This window comes from Carcharhinus amblyrhynchos, unplaced genomic scaffold, assembly GCF_965287045.1.
Source record: "Carcharhinus amblyrhynchos unplaced genomic scaffold, sCarAmb.v2.hapA scaffold_52, whole genome shotgun sequence".
Lineage (NCBI taxonomy): Eukaryota > Metazoa > Chordata > Chondrichthyes > Carcharhiniformes > Carcharhinidae > Carcharhinus > Carcharhinus amblyrhynchos.
The window spans coordinates 1-16,673 of record NW_027649793.1 but is presented as its reverse complement, the minus strand read 5'-3'; the positions used below and the strand labels follow the sequence as shown (position 1 = coordinate 16,673).

Below are 16,673 nucleotides of genomic sequence, written 5' to 3'. Positions count from 1 at the left end.
TCTGTGTATTGATATATCAGACAGGTTTTATTGCGCAGCGCTCCCAGTCCCTGATAAAGAGGAAACTCACCACAGGATGTGGGGACAGGACTGTGGGACAGACCAATGGGAAATGGAAGGGGGTGAAACGACATCCTATTGGGATTGAATCTGAAGAATTTCCCCCTACATCCGCGCTAGTCCAGCAAGAAAAATCACAGGCTGTGAAATTTTGCGATGGCTCAGATCCATTATCAGGCATTTTAGCAAAATTACGAAAATATAACGTAAAGGCGTCTTGGGGAAGTACAGAGAATCAATGTGGATTGTCATTCTATGTCTCGTTTGATTGCAGAGATATTGTTTGGTTTTTTTGTGAAATGTTTCATACATCTGACCGTATTGAACATTGGGTTTTATTGCTACTGCCTGGGTGTTAAACAGCTCCTGTCTGGAGAACAGAAAGGACAATCTGACCTGGGGGGAAATGGGGGCAGTAGAATTTACTGATTTTCATTTCAACACAAGGAAAATCTGGGAAGTTTCTGCCATTTGTGACAATCTCTCTGCTTGACGGCTGCTCCTGTTCTTGTGATTAATTCATTGCGGGTGCAGTAAGTTTCCGGGATAGGTTGAGACTCTGGGTGAACACCAGTCTTTCACTGTTACAAAGCGCACTGCTGCCACCTGCTGACGGAATCAGTTCCGACGCGCCTCAGCGAAAAACCGCACCGAGCTCCTCAGAAGACAAACAGGGGACACGGTGGACAGAGTACCCTTCGTCATGCAATACTTCCCCGGAGCGGAGAAGCTACGACATCTTCTCCGGAGTCTTCAACATTTCATTGATGAAGGCAAACATCTCGCCAAGGCCATCCCCTCACCCCAGCTTCTTGCCTTCAAACAACCGCACAACCTCAAACAGACCATTGTCTGTTCAGCCTTCAGGAGAACAGTGACCACAACACCACACAACCCTGTCACAGCAACCTCTGCAAGACATGCCAGATCATCGACATGGATGCCATCATCTCACGTGTGAACACCATCCACCAGGTACACGGCACATACTCTTGCAAGTCGGCCAACGTTGTCTACCTAATAAGCTGCAGGAAAGGATGTCCCGAGGCATGGTACATTGGGGAGACTATGCAGACGCTACGACAACGGATAAATGAACACCACTCGACAATCACCAGGCAAGACTGTTCCCTTCCTGTTGGCGAACACTTCACCGGTCACGGGCACTCGGCCTCCGATCTTCGGGTAAACGTTCTCCGAGGCGGCCTTCACGGCATACGACAGCGAAGACTCGCTGAGCAGAAACTGATAGCCAAGTTCCGCACACATGAGGATGCCCTCAACCGGGATCTTGGGTTCATGTCACACTATCTGTAACCCCCATGACTTGCCTGGGCTTGCAACATCTCACTTATTGTCCTGCCTGGAGACAATACACAGCTCTTTAACCTATACTTACTTAATGCTATCTCCACTCACATTGTCTGCACCTTTAAGACTTGATTAGCGGATTAGCTGGAAAGATTCGCATCCTAATCAGTATTCTGTAAGCTGTGTGTGCCTTTACATGCCCTGTTTGTGATCAGAACTCCCCGCTCACCCGTCGAAGGCGCAGCGCTCCAAAAGCTAGTGGTGTTTACTACCAAACAAACAGGTTGGACTTTAGCCTGGTGTTGTGAGATTTCTTACTGGAATCACAGTGCTGCAGGGAAGAATTCCCCATTAAAAACGGCCCAAGAAGTGGAGACTATCATTGAAGAATCACAGATTCGATGGACAGAATTACCCTCCTTCTGTGTTGTAGGAGACTAGGATTGTTACATATTCTTCGTATTGGATCTGATGAAATCCAGATTAACAAATCCCAATCAGTAAATCCCATTGTTTGGTGAGACGTTCCCCCGACTCTTAGTGGGAAAGGTTATTGGAAGAATGTCACATTAATATTGACCATTCTGTGAGAAGGAATTACGCATTAAAATTCTGCAAAAACTCAGTGTGTACTGCGACATTTAGTTGGCTGAGAAACCCGCAATGAAAACCGTTTAAATATAAATCGTTGTGAGATTTAACAACAGGAATCGTGGAGAACAAGTGATTGGAGAACTCAAGATCTGAACAGGGTCGCTTTCGGTTTTGGTATCGCGACTCTGGCTTGTGCAAAAGAACTCCAATCTACTGCACTCCTGGTTTGTCTGTTCATCTGAATACCGCAATGGAATGTGCTCTGCCGGATAAAATGTTGGACATTAAACGCTCCACGATCTCTATCAGAGTCCCCAGAGGATCAGAGAGTCACTGCACACAATAAAATCGACTGTGATCTGGATATGTTCCGTCTAAACTTCGTTCTGATGTAATTATTATTTCTCATTAACTGAGTTCACTGTTAACTGATGTCTTTTTTACTAAAAGGACATCGGCACATCTCCCTTTCCAACAGCCCTTATGCACAGTTCTGGTCATGCAGTGTTAGATGTTCCTGACAGGAATTAGGAATATTCCCATTCTGCCCTTTCCAGCCTTTCAGCCTCAGCATTGAATTCAGGAACTTCAGATTCTAACCACCGTTACCATTCTGCTGTAACCATTAACACTGCTCTGGAACCACCTTATGTTTCTTCGTCAGTCCCATTCTCCAGTCCCCATTCTCTTATACTTTGTACCGTTACACCTTTAGACATTTAACCTCTCCTGTCCTGCACCATTTCATAGAACTAACCAACGCCCCGTGATATGGAACAGCAATGCTAAATTCACTTTGGAATCAAAAATAAGAAGGCAGATCACTACCTGAGTGGCTTCAAATTAGGCGAGTGGAGTGTGCAGCGGGACCTGGCTGCTCTCATGCACCAGTCGCTGAAGGTAAGCATGAAGGTGCAGCAGCCGGTAAAAAAGGCAAATGGTACGTTGGCCTTCATTGCGAGAGGTTTCGAGTACAGGAGCAGGGTTGTGTTGTTGCAATTATACAGGGCCTTGATGCAGCCACACCTAGAATATTGTGTGCAGTTTTGGTCTCCTTTTCTGAGGAAGGATGTTCTTGCTCTCGAGGGAGTGCAGCAATGGTTTACCAGGATGATTCCGGGTATGGCGTGACTGATGTATGAGGAGAGATTGGCTCGGTTAGGATTGTTTTCGCTGGAGTTCAGATGAATGAGGGGAGTTGAAGGGAGAGTAGATTTCATGGAGCCTTACAAAATTCTAACAGGACTAGACAGGGTAGATGCAGGAAGGATCTTCCCAATGGCGAGGGTGTCCAGAACCAGGGCTCACAGTTTGAAGATTTAGGATAAACCATTTAGGACGGAGATGAGGAGACATTTCTTCAGCCAAAGAGTGGCGATCCTGTGGATTCATTATCACAGGAAGTATTTGATGTCAAAAGATTGAATGTATTCAAACAGCGGCTAGATATAGCACTTGGGGCGAATGGGATCCAAGGTTATGGGGAGAAAGCAGGGTTAGGCTATTGAGTTGGACGATCGGCCATGATCGTGAAAAATGGCGGAACAGGGTCGAAGGGCGGAATGGCCCCCACCTACCCCTATCTTCTATGTTTCTATTGCCGGCGCTGAGTCCTGCACCATCAATAACCTGTGGTGTCATTGATCAGAAACACAGTTGGACGGATCAGATAAATATTGTGAAACAGGATCAGAGGCTGGGAATTCTGCAGTAGGTGACTCATCTGCCAAAGTCTGCTCATCCAATAAAAGGCACAAGCCAGGATTGTGAAGTGATATTCTCCATGTGCCTGGTAAAGTGCAGCTCCAACAACACACACGAAATTTGGCACCATCCAGAATAACGCAACCCGCTTCATCCGCTGCAGTTTTTACCGGACAGAATATCTGCACTGTTCATTGTGAATGTGAAAAAAGCAAATTACTGCGGATGCTGGAATCTGGAACCAAAAGGGAAACTCTCAGCAGGTCTGGCAGCATTTGTAACGAGAGGAAAGAGCTGACGTTTCGAGTGCAGATGAGCCTTTGTCAAAACTGACAAAGCTGCATTGTGAATGTGTCCCTGTCATTTTTATTTTCTGTATTAATCAGGAGTATGATCATAGAATTGGATCATAGAATCCCTCCGGTGCAGAAGGAGGTAATTTAACCCTTGGTATTTAACCTATTAGTCCCCCTGAAAACCACGCAGACACGGGGAGAATGTGCAAACTTCACACAAGACAGTGGAACGAGGCCAAAATTGTACTCGGGTCCCTGGCGCTGTGAGGCGGCAGTGCTAACCACTGTGCCACCTTGCTGCTGTTATGAGTGCCGTTAGCAGAGGACAATCTGTGGGATTTACTGTGAAGGGTAGGGTAGCTACTCTGAGTGATTCATTGCGGGTGCAGTAAGTTTATGGGATGGGTTGAGACTATGTGTGAACTCAAGTCTTTTATTGTTAGAAAGCGCACCGCTGCCACCTGCTGACAGAATCTCGGTACGGCAGCAAACAATTCCCCTTTGAAAACGGCCCAAGAAGTGGAGAAGGTTCACAGACACAATCGGACGATTACATTTTTTCTGTCCTAAACTCAACCATCTTCAGTTACTTCATCAATGAACTTCCATCCATCATAGGGTCAGAAATGAAGATGATAATTACACAGTGTTTAGCACCATTCACAACTCCCCAGTGACCAGTCAGCGGAGAAGATCTCCCAATTTTGGCACAAATCCCGAAATGTCAGTGCGAGGTTCCTTTGCCACATCTGAAGACTCGGTGAATGCCAAGTAGTTGCTTTTGACTTAATCTTGTTTGACGTTTCCACCGCTGTTTGGTATAATCGAGTGGTGTTCTGGGCCATTTCAGAGTAAACAACAGTTCTCTGGACTTGGACCTGGTAAGGACGCTTTATTTCCTTCCTTGGGAACAACCTCATTCTTTCATTGTCGTTATTACTGAGACTAGCTCTTTATTCCAGATTTATTTCATGAATTAATTTAAATTCTCCAGCTGTGGGATTTGAACTCAAGACTCGAGAGCATTAATCTCAGCCTCTGGATTTCCACTGCAGGAACATTACTTTAATTGCTGATGAGACTTCTCGTTCAAGTCTCCACAACTAGGGGAAACTTCCTCCCAGCGTCATCCCTTTGCAGTCCTTTAAGAATGTTATATTTCAATGAGATCACGTCTGATTTTTCTAAACTCTGTGTAATATCGACAGAATCTACTCATTCCTTCTCATCGAGCACTCCCCAGAAATCCACATACAGAACTTTGGTGGCACTGTCTGAAAGGCAGTGACCGTTTCCTTCAGATAAAGTCTTCAAGACTGTACATAAATCTCCAGTGTGGCCTCAGCAAAGTTGTTTAAAGTTGCTGACAGTATTTTTTATTCTTATACTTGCAAAATTCTCAAATAGAAGTAAGACATGAGTTAACAGTGAACTCATTAAATGAGAATAAAATATACAAAGACATAATTTAGATATATATTCCAGGGTGAACGATGCATTGACTAAACTCCCCTCTCCGTTTTATCCTTTGTCTTGTCGAAGGAGATACCCGGAGGTGAGCGTCAAACAATTCGCTCTGCAGAGTGAATTTCAGCTGAAAATTCATCAGAAGAACCGACACTCGGAGTGTAGCAGATTGGAGTTGATTTTCCCAATCCAAAATATCCACATAGAGATTGTGGAGATGCCGGCATTCGACTGGGGTAAAGCACAGTAAGAAGTCTCACTACACCAGGTTAAAGTCCAAAAGGTTTATTTGGTAGCACAAGCCACAAGCTTTCGGAGCACTGTCCCTTCATCAGGTGAGTGGGAGTTCTGTTCACAAACAGGGCATATAAAAACACAGACTCAATTTACAAGATAATGTTTGGAATGCGAGTCTTTACAGGTAATCAAATCTTAAAGGTCCAGACAATGTGAGTAGAGATGGGGTTAAGCACAGGTTAAAGAGGTGTGTATTGTCTCCAGCCAGGACAGTTAGTGCGATTTTGCAAGCCCAGGCAAGTCGTGGGGGTTACAGATAGTGTGACATGAACCCAAGAGGACACACGAGGACGGCCTCATCCAGGAACTTGGGTTCATGTCACACGATCTGTAACATCCCATCTTGCCTGGGCTTGCAACATCTCACTAACTGTCCAGTCTGGAGACAATACACATCTCTTTAACCTGCGCTTAACCCTCTCTCGACTCACATTGTCTCTACCTTTAATACTTGATTACCTGTAAAGACTCGCATTCCAACCATTATTTTGCAAATTGAGTTTCGGTCTTTAGAGGCCCTGTTTGTGAACAGAACTCCCACTCACCCGATAAAGGGGCAGCGCTCTGAAAGCTCGCGTCTTGTGCTACCAAATAAACATATTGGACTTTAACCTGGTGTTGTGAGACTTGTCACCATATCAAGACTGCCAGTGATCCTGTTCAATTCGTAAGTTCACCAATCACTTGTCCTCCACCATTACTGGACATTACTGGACCCTTCCGTAGGAACAATAATGTCAATCATATTGATTTTCGTTAGAGTTTAGAAGAATGAGGGGAGATCTCATTGAGACGTATAAGATGATGAATGGGATGGATAGGATAGAGGTGGAAAGACTCTTCCCGCTCAAAAAAGACAGTAGGACTAGGGGGCACAGCCTCAAGATAAAGGGGGGGCGGTTCAGAACGGAGTTGAGGAGGAACTTCTTCACTCAAAGGGTGGTGAATCTCTGGAATTCTCTGCCCGTTGAAGTGGTGGAGGCTGCCTCGCTAAATATTTTTAAGAAGCGGGTTGATGGGTTTTTGATAAGAGAGGGGATTAAGGGTTATGGGGAGAGGGCGGGAAAGTGGAACTGAGCCACGACAGATCAGCCATGATCTTATTGAATGGCGGGGCAGGCTCGAAGGGCCAGATGGCCTACTCCTGCTCCTATTTCTTATGTTCTTATGTTCTTATGATTTTTGTGGTGCAAAGTCAGAGTCAGCTAAATATTGCAGTATTCACCAAAACTTACACTTTAATAGCGAATCCTAATCCGTATGTATTTTCCACATGGTTGTGGATATTAATGTGGGATTCTTTCGCTGCTCTTTCCCAATGATGACCTCGGGACATTTAATCAAAGAATAGGATCGAATGAAATCAATTATCACGATGTGGATTTGATCAGAATAACATCTAAGAGTACATAAGAATCCGAGAATGACCCAACACGGAGAAAGGACATCAGACCCAACGCGTGGGACTGGACTGTCAAATTCAAAGACAGTCCCCACTTTTTGGGCCGTTTTCAATGGGGAATTCTTTCCTGCAGCAGCGAGATTCTGTCAGCAGATGGCAGCGGTGCGCTTTGTAACATCAACCCATCCCAGAAACTGACGGCACCCGAAAGCAATTAATCACAATCTCAGGAGCATCCGCTATGAAGGAAAATACAGCAGTCATTTTAACCGGAGCCTGGCCAAAGGATTAACAGTTGAAGTGGCTCAGTGCGCCGCTTCATTCGCGCCACACCCTCTTCCTACGACCAGAAGACCCTCCTCCACCACACCCCCGCCAACATCGAGACACTCCCTGGTCCCCACCCCTCACACACTCTTCACCCCCAAGCGGCAATGCAGTCCTCACCCCCACACCTCACACACTCTCCAGCCCCACCCGTCACACACACTACACCCCCACCCCTCACACACTCTCCACCCTCACCCCTCACACAGTCTCTCAGAATCATTAGTCTTTACCAGAGCTGGAATTTCATTGTGAAACAGAAAAACATGGATTTCAGAGCATTTCTTGCAGGATATGGACTATGGAGTTAAGATAGAGATCAACAGCAATGTTAATGAATGGCTGAACATTTTCAATTGGCTGAATGGCATACTCTGGTTTCTATGTTGATATCTAGATATCACTGAATTAGAAGTAAGAGAAAACAAAACATGCTGAACAAACCCAGCGGGTCCGGCAGTATCTGTGGAGAGAAGCAGAGTTAACGTTTCGAGTTCAATATGACTGGTCCTCAGAGTGAACCCCTTATACAACATTGTTTCGGCCTCAACTCGAGTATTGTGGCAAATTCAGTTTCGAGCGTGTGAAGGCATCGGGGTAGCGTGTAGAAAAAAATTTGTGAAATGGATCCAACGATGAGAATGTGTGAGCTTTCATTAGAAATGAGCATTCCATCCACTAAAACCTTTACCCTGGTTCTCTGTCTCTCCACAAATGCTGCCCGAGCTGCTGAGTATTCGCAGAATTTTCTGTTTGAACACAGATTGGGAAATAGTATTTAGCTGTAAGATTGGTAGGGCTGTAAACCTGTACCGATGAGTTCAGACTATTGCACTGCTGTGGTCTCCTACAGCTTACGTTGCTTTCCTTTGACAGTGTACTTGGGTCTGTCCTGATACTACACACGGTTGCTTCCTTGTTGTCCTTTCATGGGTCCGCCTGAGGCATTGATTAAATCGTCCACATTTTAAGTGAACCGTGATTACATCCACTTCTGTTGAATGCCAGAGAAGAAGAGAATTCTTAATGTGACCAGCTGCCGTCTTCCGGCCGCTCAGGCCCGATTGCTGCTGTGAAAAGGTTTGTTTTGTTCTTTGTTTTTGTTTTCAGGAACCACACTGTCCATATCAAATCTGTGTCGATGCAAATTTGCAATTTCTTCTGATCCGTAGCAGCCAAATAAGCCTAAAGCTCAGAGATACATATGCGCGTTTTTTAATATTCGTGCTTATTAAAAGTATGTTAACTCAAATTATTTTTATACAGAAGGAAAGCTTTTATGACTATAGTTAGATTTTGGGTTTGTATAATAAAAACATATTTTTCTTAACTATCATAAAATCTGGTTCTGATATAATTTGTAGTCATGCATATCCAGTATCCGGTAGAGGCAGAACTGGAACTTCAAGATTTTATGTGGGTAAGAATTATAGAGAGCCACAACAAGAATTATATCGAGTTTAATGCAATTAAAGAAGGGTGAAAGGACTCCACAAATATCCCAGTCCTCGATGATGGGAGAGCTCAGAACATCAGTGCAAAAGACAAGATGAAGCATTTGCAACAATCTTCAGTCAGAAGCGTCAAACTTGGCCTCTCCCTGAGGTCTACAACATCACATAGACTAGGTTTCAGCCAATATTATTCACTTCACATATCATCATGAAATGACTGAAGGACTGAAGGCAGCTATGGAGTATTATAGCACAGAACCATTCAAAAGATATGAGTTAGAAAGAAGCCATTCAGCCCATCTTGTCTGTGCGGGCCAAACAAACAGAGAAAAAATAAACTAGCCGCTCATTTTAATCCAATCTCCCAGCACCTAGTCCATAGTTCATTGCATCAGACGCAGACGGTCGAGTCATATGGTCATAGAATTTTACAGCACAGGAAGAGGACCTTTGACAAATGTGTCTGCGTCTGCCATCAAGCACCTATCTATTCCAATCCCACTTTTCAGCACTTGGCCCGTAGCCTTGCATGCTATGGCATTCGAGTGTTCATCTAAATGCTTCTTAAATGTTTTGCGGGTTCCATCGTCTTTAACCATTTCATGTCGTGAATTCCAGGTTCTCACCATTCCCCGGGTGCAAAGGTTTTTCCTAAAATCCCCTCTAAATCTCCTGCCCTGACGCTAAATGGATGTCCCTGATTATTGATGCATCGACTAAGGGAGGAGTTTCGTCCGATGTGCCCTATCTATGACTGTCATAATTGTGTTCACCTCGACAAGTTCCCTACCCGGCACCTCCCAGCCTTCTATGCTGCAAGGGGGAAAAAAACAGTCTCTCTAACCTCCCTTCAGAGCTGAAATGCCCCAGCACAGGCAACAACTGTCGAATCTCCTCTGCACCCTTCCTACTGCGTGTGATGATGAACAGAATTCCAGGTCCCCTTTTTCCTGAGAAACAGGAGGATGCTGTTGGTATTTCTTATGGATTCTGGATGGGATTGATGTAAACTGTAGTGAATTGGAGACAAGGTGAGTAAATGGAGCTGACGGACAGATCAATCATCATTGAATCAAAATTCGGAAAATCGCTGAATTAGAGAATGGCTAAAGAACAAAATTAGGACATTCGGTCCCATTCGTCTGTGCTAGCTCTCTGCAAGATCAATGTTACTCCCCTGCCTTTACCTCAATGTCCTCAAAATTCTTCTTCAGATAAAGATCCAATCCTCTTTTGAAAGCCCTGACTGTCTCTGCCTCCACCGCCCTCTCAGTCCGTTCATTTCAAGTTAGAAACGCTGCCCCTCAATAAAAAGCTTTTTCCCTCCTGTCACCTTTGATTCTTCAGAAATGTATCTGGATTCACAGTGTAAATTATAATGTTTAATAACAGCCACAATATCAAAGGCTTTCATAGATAGAGTGCTTCAATAATAAATCATTACAGATTTCAGGGCCAATTCACTGATGTGGTCAGTGGTGAGACAGACCGGACAAACCAGAGATAAATGATAACTGTGACCTCACTAACATTCCAGTGCAGCAACTGAACTGTTTTTCTACTGGTTAAACATTGTGTATTAATGTCATACAAATCCAATCAGTTCACACATCATGCTCAATACAGATAGACTGCCAAATCAGTATTCACAGCAGTGTCACATCATTTTCGTTTTTTTTCATTCATTTATGGAATGTGGCCATCGTTGTCGAGGCCAACATTTATTCCCAGTCCTCGGGAAGAAGGTGTTGAGCTGCATTTTTCGAACCGCTGTGGTCCCTGAGATACACCCACAGTCCTGTTATGGAGTGTGTTGCAGGACTTTGACCCAGCGACAGTGAAGAAGTGACGATATATCTCCAAGTCAGGATGGTGAGTGACTTGAAGGGGAACTGCCAGGTTGTGGCGTTGTATTCCCTTGCTGCCCTTGTCCTTCTGGGTGGTAGCGGGAGTGGGCTTGGAATGTGTTGCTTCAGGAACCTTATTGCTTAAAGAGACGAAAAGCAGGCTCCTATTTTAATGTGAAATAAAACCTCCAAGAAACACCCAGCTTTCCTTCCCCTCAATTTTGTTGGAGTACAGAATTAGACATTACATTCTGGGCAGACCATTTTTACAGACCATTACAAACGCAGTCCAGTTTGCCACTGTTGATTAATCATGAAAGAAAGTTACATTACTGAAACATACCCAATGTTTGAAGTCAGTCAAACTGACAGTCAGAAAATGATGGGATTATTCAGCAGGCCAGGCAGCATGATAACGGCACTTGTTCACTGCCTGAGCTCAAAGTCAAGACATCCGAATATCACAGCAGCAGCTGCTCTCCCTCCTCCCCTCCCCTCCCCTCCTCTCCTACTCAAAGAAAATGTCAGACTCACGGCTGAAAACCATGGCAGCCGAAATTGTCAATCACACTGAAGAGTGGAGGGAATTTGGGAAGTTTGGGATGGAAATGCTGACAGGTGTTCTCAGAGAACAATACTGACAACTGGGAATTTATACAAAGCGGGACATGGTTTTTTTTTTCGCCACTCTCTTACGCGTCCCTTTACGTCTTTATCTCTTTGTCTGTCCCTTAAAACCTACGAATACATGTGAACTGGAACGTCTGCGATTTTTCACTTTCATTTCCTCTTCCCCCTTATGTTCCTCTTTTTGGTTTTCATCCTCCAAAGGAATTGTTTCCTTGATTCCTGTAAAGATTCCCCAGTCCCCAGTTTGAGAATCACTGCACTGATTCATCTCAAACACGGTGATCTATCGCCACCTACCGCCATTAGAACAACATTACAAGCAGGAAGGTCACCGGGTTCCTGCAGTTCACAGCTCATTCAAACCAGTAAGTTCCTCTCGACAATGAGCTTCTATTTGTTTCTTCCCTTCCTTTCCTTCTTTCCCCCAGCCCTTCAGGGGTCCTTGCTGATCTTTCAGTTCCCAGTTCTCATACAGGGTTTATACCCAGAATATGTTAACCTGGCTTCTGTCTCCACACGTGACTGAGACCCATACTGGCAGGAGGCAGAGAGACGGTGTGAAATTATGGGATGGATCTGTTAGAGACCGTTAATGCCGCAGATTGTCAGCGGTGTTGGGTTATAATCACCGATGTTTGATCCTGGACTGAAGATGGGAAAGATTCTCTCAGTGAAAGTGTGGGTGAAAGTGTGGAGATGGGACATGTTGTCCGCATTGTAAAATGACACCTGTCCACCCTCATAGTCCAGGAAAACCCCGATCTTCCGGGGATTCACACTCGGGGTGAGGGGGGTCTCATGCGGGGAGTTGATGGCGAAATGGCCTCTTGCAGGTATCAGCCCCATTAGCCAGAACCCGGGCTCAGGGCTCAGGAGGATTACTCTTTTCCTGTCCACAGACTCTCGGGCCACTCCGACTTCCCACTCTGTCTTCTCCCCCACCCCCACCTCCCAGTAATGTCTCCCTGATGTGAATCCTTCTGATCCCAGGATATATTCCAAGGGATCAAACCTCTCCGGGGTGTCAGGGAGTGGCTGCCGTTTGTCTCCGAGTCTCACACTGGTCCGGTCCTCAGACAGGATGAGCCGGGGATTCGCTGTGTTCGGATCCAGAGTCAGACAGGCTGGAGCTGGGGGAAGGTTAAAATAACACAGTCAGTGATTTAGAGAGAGGGGGTAAAATTGGAAATAGACGGCGGCACAGAACAGGTGGATTAACATTTGTTCCGTCACGCACCGGATATTCCATTCTATTGAAATCTGCTCTAGTCTGCCGGTGAGTCCAGACCCCGAACAATGTGGGTGACTTTTCCCTGCCATCAGAAATGGCCCAGATATCGTTGCGTCAAACCGCTACAATAAGAGTGATTAAAATAAAACTGGACGGATCACTCAGCATGAACCTCCGAAGCAGAAACACCAGCGAAACAACCTGTCCAGTTAATACTGCAAACTCCTCCTCACGAGGGAATTCTGCCAACATTAGAAAAACTGCCCTGTGGATGTCAAGAAGCAGCCAAACAAAATCGTATCACTTTTCTCAAAATATTTGTTTCTTAACATTTATAACAGCATATTCGATTACTCTTGAAAGCTGACAGTATATTAAGTGCCAAAAATCAGTTTGTTCCAATAATGAATGATACCCATTACATGTACAATTGCAGTCAATATTTACAACGTTCATTATATGTCAATCATGCAATAAGGCTTTTTTCACGGGAGATTTTCACTAAGTCTAGGATACTGTATGCTTTATGAACCACACTCTCGGCATTTCCCGTCACCTGTAATTACCTATGCACGTGTTCACCCATAACACTCTGCTCCTCCAACTTCATCATAATTGTATCTTTTTTTATGTTGTCTTTCTCTGTTCTTTCTAGCAAAACGAATCACATCACATTTCTCTGCATTTAGTTTCGTCTTTCACATGTGCATCCATTCCACTATTTTCATGCCCTTTTGAAGTTTTCCACGATTAACCTCACAGTTCACAAAACTCCCAAGCTTCACAACATGCAGATATGCTGAAATTGTGCCCTGTAGACCAAGATATAGATCATTAATGTATTTCAAGAAGAGCAAGGGACATAATCCTGACCTCTGAGGAAGTCCACTCTAAACCTTCCTGCAGCCTGAAAAACATCTATTGACAATATTAATGCCATTAAGTGATACTGGACTTGAAGATTTCCTAACCAGAAAATTACTGAGTTGGCTGTTTGCTGTTTACCTGTTGATAATGCCTTTGATCTGGTTGTCCTTCTCCTCCTGCTGCCGGCGCAGACGGGTCTCACTTTCATCCAGGCGTGTCTGGTATTCTCGAAGGATCTTCCCTGTTTGTTCCTCCTGTGACATCAGCCGCCGCTCATACTCCTCCAGCTTGAGGTTAGACATCTGCAGCCGTTCCTTCAGGGAAAGAATCTCCTCCTCATACTGGGTCTGTTGCCCCTGCGGAAATGGATCACAGGGGGAATAAATGACACACAACTTGTCACAGAATGACATGGCGGGGGGTGTTGGTGCTAATGTTGGCACTCACCTTACTAGCATTTGTGATGTGCAAACTGATTTTTTAGGCAGGGAGCTTCCAAGAGCTGCAACTTTCATGGTTTGGCTGTGATCGTTTCTCAGGTGAGTTGGCAGACTGCACCATGGCAGCACAGCCCAAGTCTGAATGTGGTTGCTGGGTTCCCCATCACCCACTGTGACACCTCTTTTATGAGTTGCCATCCATGTTGGAAGGCTGAAGTAATTGACAAGACATGCAGAACTCTTTTGTTCAGCCATATAAAAATGTTTCCCTTGTAAAATCTGACAAGCATAACAGGTCTGGGAGTAGCTTGGCCTAGAAATCAGCTGATGTCGCCCTTTTTTATTCCTGTGTTAGAGTAAATAATCCAATATGGATGTAGATATAAAAATAGGCATGTGTTAAAACATAACTGAATATTGAGTCAGCAGGTGCAAGAATGTTCCTCCTGACCCCACACTAATGCTTTGGCCACATTGATCACTGCTCTCTCTGATCACTTCTGGTTTGCCCCCTCCCTCCCCAATTCATTTAGTTGCCTCCTGCTCGCTATCACCCATAGCCTCCCTCAATTTATTTTCATTTGTTTCACTTTCCTGTTCTTCCCTTCCTGATCCCTTCCTTCTCCATTGTTCCCATGGATAATCTTGTCCCGTCAGTTGCTTCGCTCATCCGATCACCCGCTTTGCCATTGCTCTCCTTGTCCAGTCTCTCCCCTCTTGATCTCCTCCTTGTTAATTGTCAACTTCTCCCTTTGCTTCTTGTATGACTTGCCTAACCTATTGGCGACATAGTGACCCCAAATTCAAGTTGTGAACACCCAGCTCATTGGTCTGATGTTCATGGTGGGCCTCAGGAAATTCATGATGGCCTGACAATTAATAGGTCTCCCCAACATTCTAACTTCCCAAAACACAAAATTTCCTTGCCAAAGAGAGAGGGTGCAGAGGAGGTTTACCAGGATGCTAGCTGGTATGGAGGGGAGGTCCTATGAAGAGAGACTGAGGGATTTGAGGTTGTTTTCGTTAGAAAGAAGGCGGCTACGAGGGGACCTTATTGAAACATATAAGATGATTAGAGGTTTAGATAGGGTGGACAGTGATAGCCTTTTTCCTCGGATGGAGAAAGCTAGCACGAGGGGGTATAGCTTTAAATTAAGGGGTGGTAGTTATAGGACGGATGTCAGGGGTAGGTTCTTTACCCGGAGGGTGGTGAGGGATTGGAATGCCCTGCCTTCTGCAGTTGTAAATGCGCCTAGTTTGGGGGCGTTTAATAGATCCGTGGATAGGTTTATGGATGGCAAGGGTTTGGTTTAGGTTAGAGGGTCATTGTTTTTTAACTGGTCGGCGCAACATCGTGGGCCGAAGGGCCTGTTCTGCGCTGTAATGTTCTATGTTCTATATGTTTAAATGCTGTCTCCTGACACTCAGCCACTTCTTCATTCCTGTGTATATTGTCCGTTATGTTCTATTAGCAACAATTTTTCTGGCGAAACTATTTCTCCAAACTCTTTTCTGAAGTCAATTTACTGTTCACCACATCTACAGCACTATCCTCATCGACCCTCTCTGTAATCTCTTCAAAATACGCCAGCGAGATCAACAACGTTAACACTGACACATTCACTTTGACACCCTCCAGGTAAAATGGCTGGGAATGATTTACGTTGCAGAATCTCCCCGATTTAAACCTTAATCGGAGCAACCCTGAGACTAAATGCACACACAGTACTCCCTACCTGCTTCCCACAAATGTCATCAAACACCCACAATTACGTGGCAGCAACAAAATAGTTATCCAGTGTTCCTACACTAAACACAAGGAGAAGCCTCATTCTCTATCCAAACTGGAGACATTTGCTATAACTGGAGACTCAATACAATCTAGATCTTCCTTTGAATGGTGATGCCCCACCCAGAGGAACAGTCTATACAATGGTTCAATCACTGGTCTGAAAGGGACCACTGGAAACTCCCATCGGAAATGATGTAAGGAGTCTCCCTCTGTTTCCTGCTCAATATTTATACCGAAAACAACACCATCATGCTGTTTCAGGGCCTTTACTATTCGCAAATTGATTTCTAATATCCTACGTTAAAACACAGAAAATTCCTCTTTTTTCTTTTGCAATGATGTCAATGTGACCAAAAGGTGAGTTATTTGCTCACAAAGCTGTTTGCCGCTATGTTACTTCCTGTCTCGTCATCCCACCCACCATATTCCATAATCCTGGCACCACCCACACCCCACCCCGGGTTGTCGATGGTTTTCCTCTACTTCGCCCTTTCCTCAAGGACTGCCAAGCACTTCCCCTCACTGCAAACCCGTGGAAAACTGGCCAGCAAAATTGGAACTGAAGCCCGACCTCGGGGTTTGATTGGACCTCTGATCAAAGAGAGAGCATTCCTTTCACAAATTGCTTGATCTCTGGAATCACTCATAAAATCAAACTCACTCAATATAAATGGACTCATCACCTTCCCTATTGCAAGGTTAAGGATATCCTTAGTTTGTTATTGACGCTGTGACTGTGTTAAACCTGTTTATCTTCTCCAGCATGCTTCAATTCCTCAATAAAATCATCACACTTCTCCTTATTTATTTTAGACTCGCAGTTTCTTCATCTCTTTGACTTGTCTAATGTGCCTCATTCATCATTACAGGTTAGCTCCAGCTGGCTCAGGTTCTCTCATGCTTTGATGTCTTCCTGATATAGGATGCTTAAAAAGTCAGCAGAACTACTCCTCA

At 44.7% G+C, this 16,673-nt stretch overlaps 1 protein-coding gene across 2 annotated transcripts; it reads right to left on the bottom strand.

The window, feature by feature from the left end:
* Positions 1-10,506: 10,506 nt before the first annotated feature.
* On the bottom strand, positions 10,507-13,833 carry LOC145337556 (E3 ubiquitin-protein ligase TRIM39-like). Of its 2 annotated transcripts, none has more exons than XM_080182348.1 (2): positions 13,626-13,833; positions 10,507-12,519 (listed from the first exon to the last, which is right to left on the bottom strand). In XM_080182348.1, the coding sequence occupies exons 1-2, from the start codon at positions 13,693-13,695 to the stop codon at positions 11,969-11,971; spliced, it is 621 nt and encodes a 206-aa protein (XP_080038474.1). In that variant the 5' UTR covers positions 13,696-13,833; the 3' UTR covers positions 10,507-11,968. The 2 variants fall into 2 exon arrangements, 1 of the variants encoding a protein (XP_080038474.1); XR_013885369.1 differs by lacking the exon at positions 10,507-12,519 and adding an exon at positions 13,137-13,432.
* Between the last annotated feature and the right edge of the window lie 2,840 nt (positions 13,834-16,673).

Excerpts from the sequence above, each read along its gene's own strand:
- LOC145337556 (XM_080182348.1), bottom strand. The coding sequence starts at position 13,695 with ATGAAAGTGAGACCCGTCTGCGCCGGCAGCAGGAGGAGAAGGACAACC. Across the intron at positions 12,520-13,625 it reads ATCAAAGGCATTATCAACAG|CTCCAGCCTGTCTGACTCTG; the intron begins GTAAACAGCAAA and ends ACCTTCCCCCAG.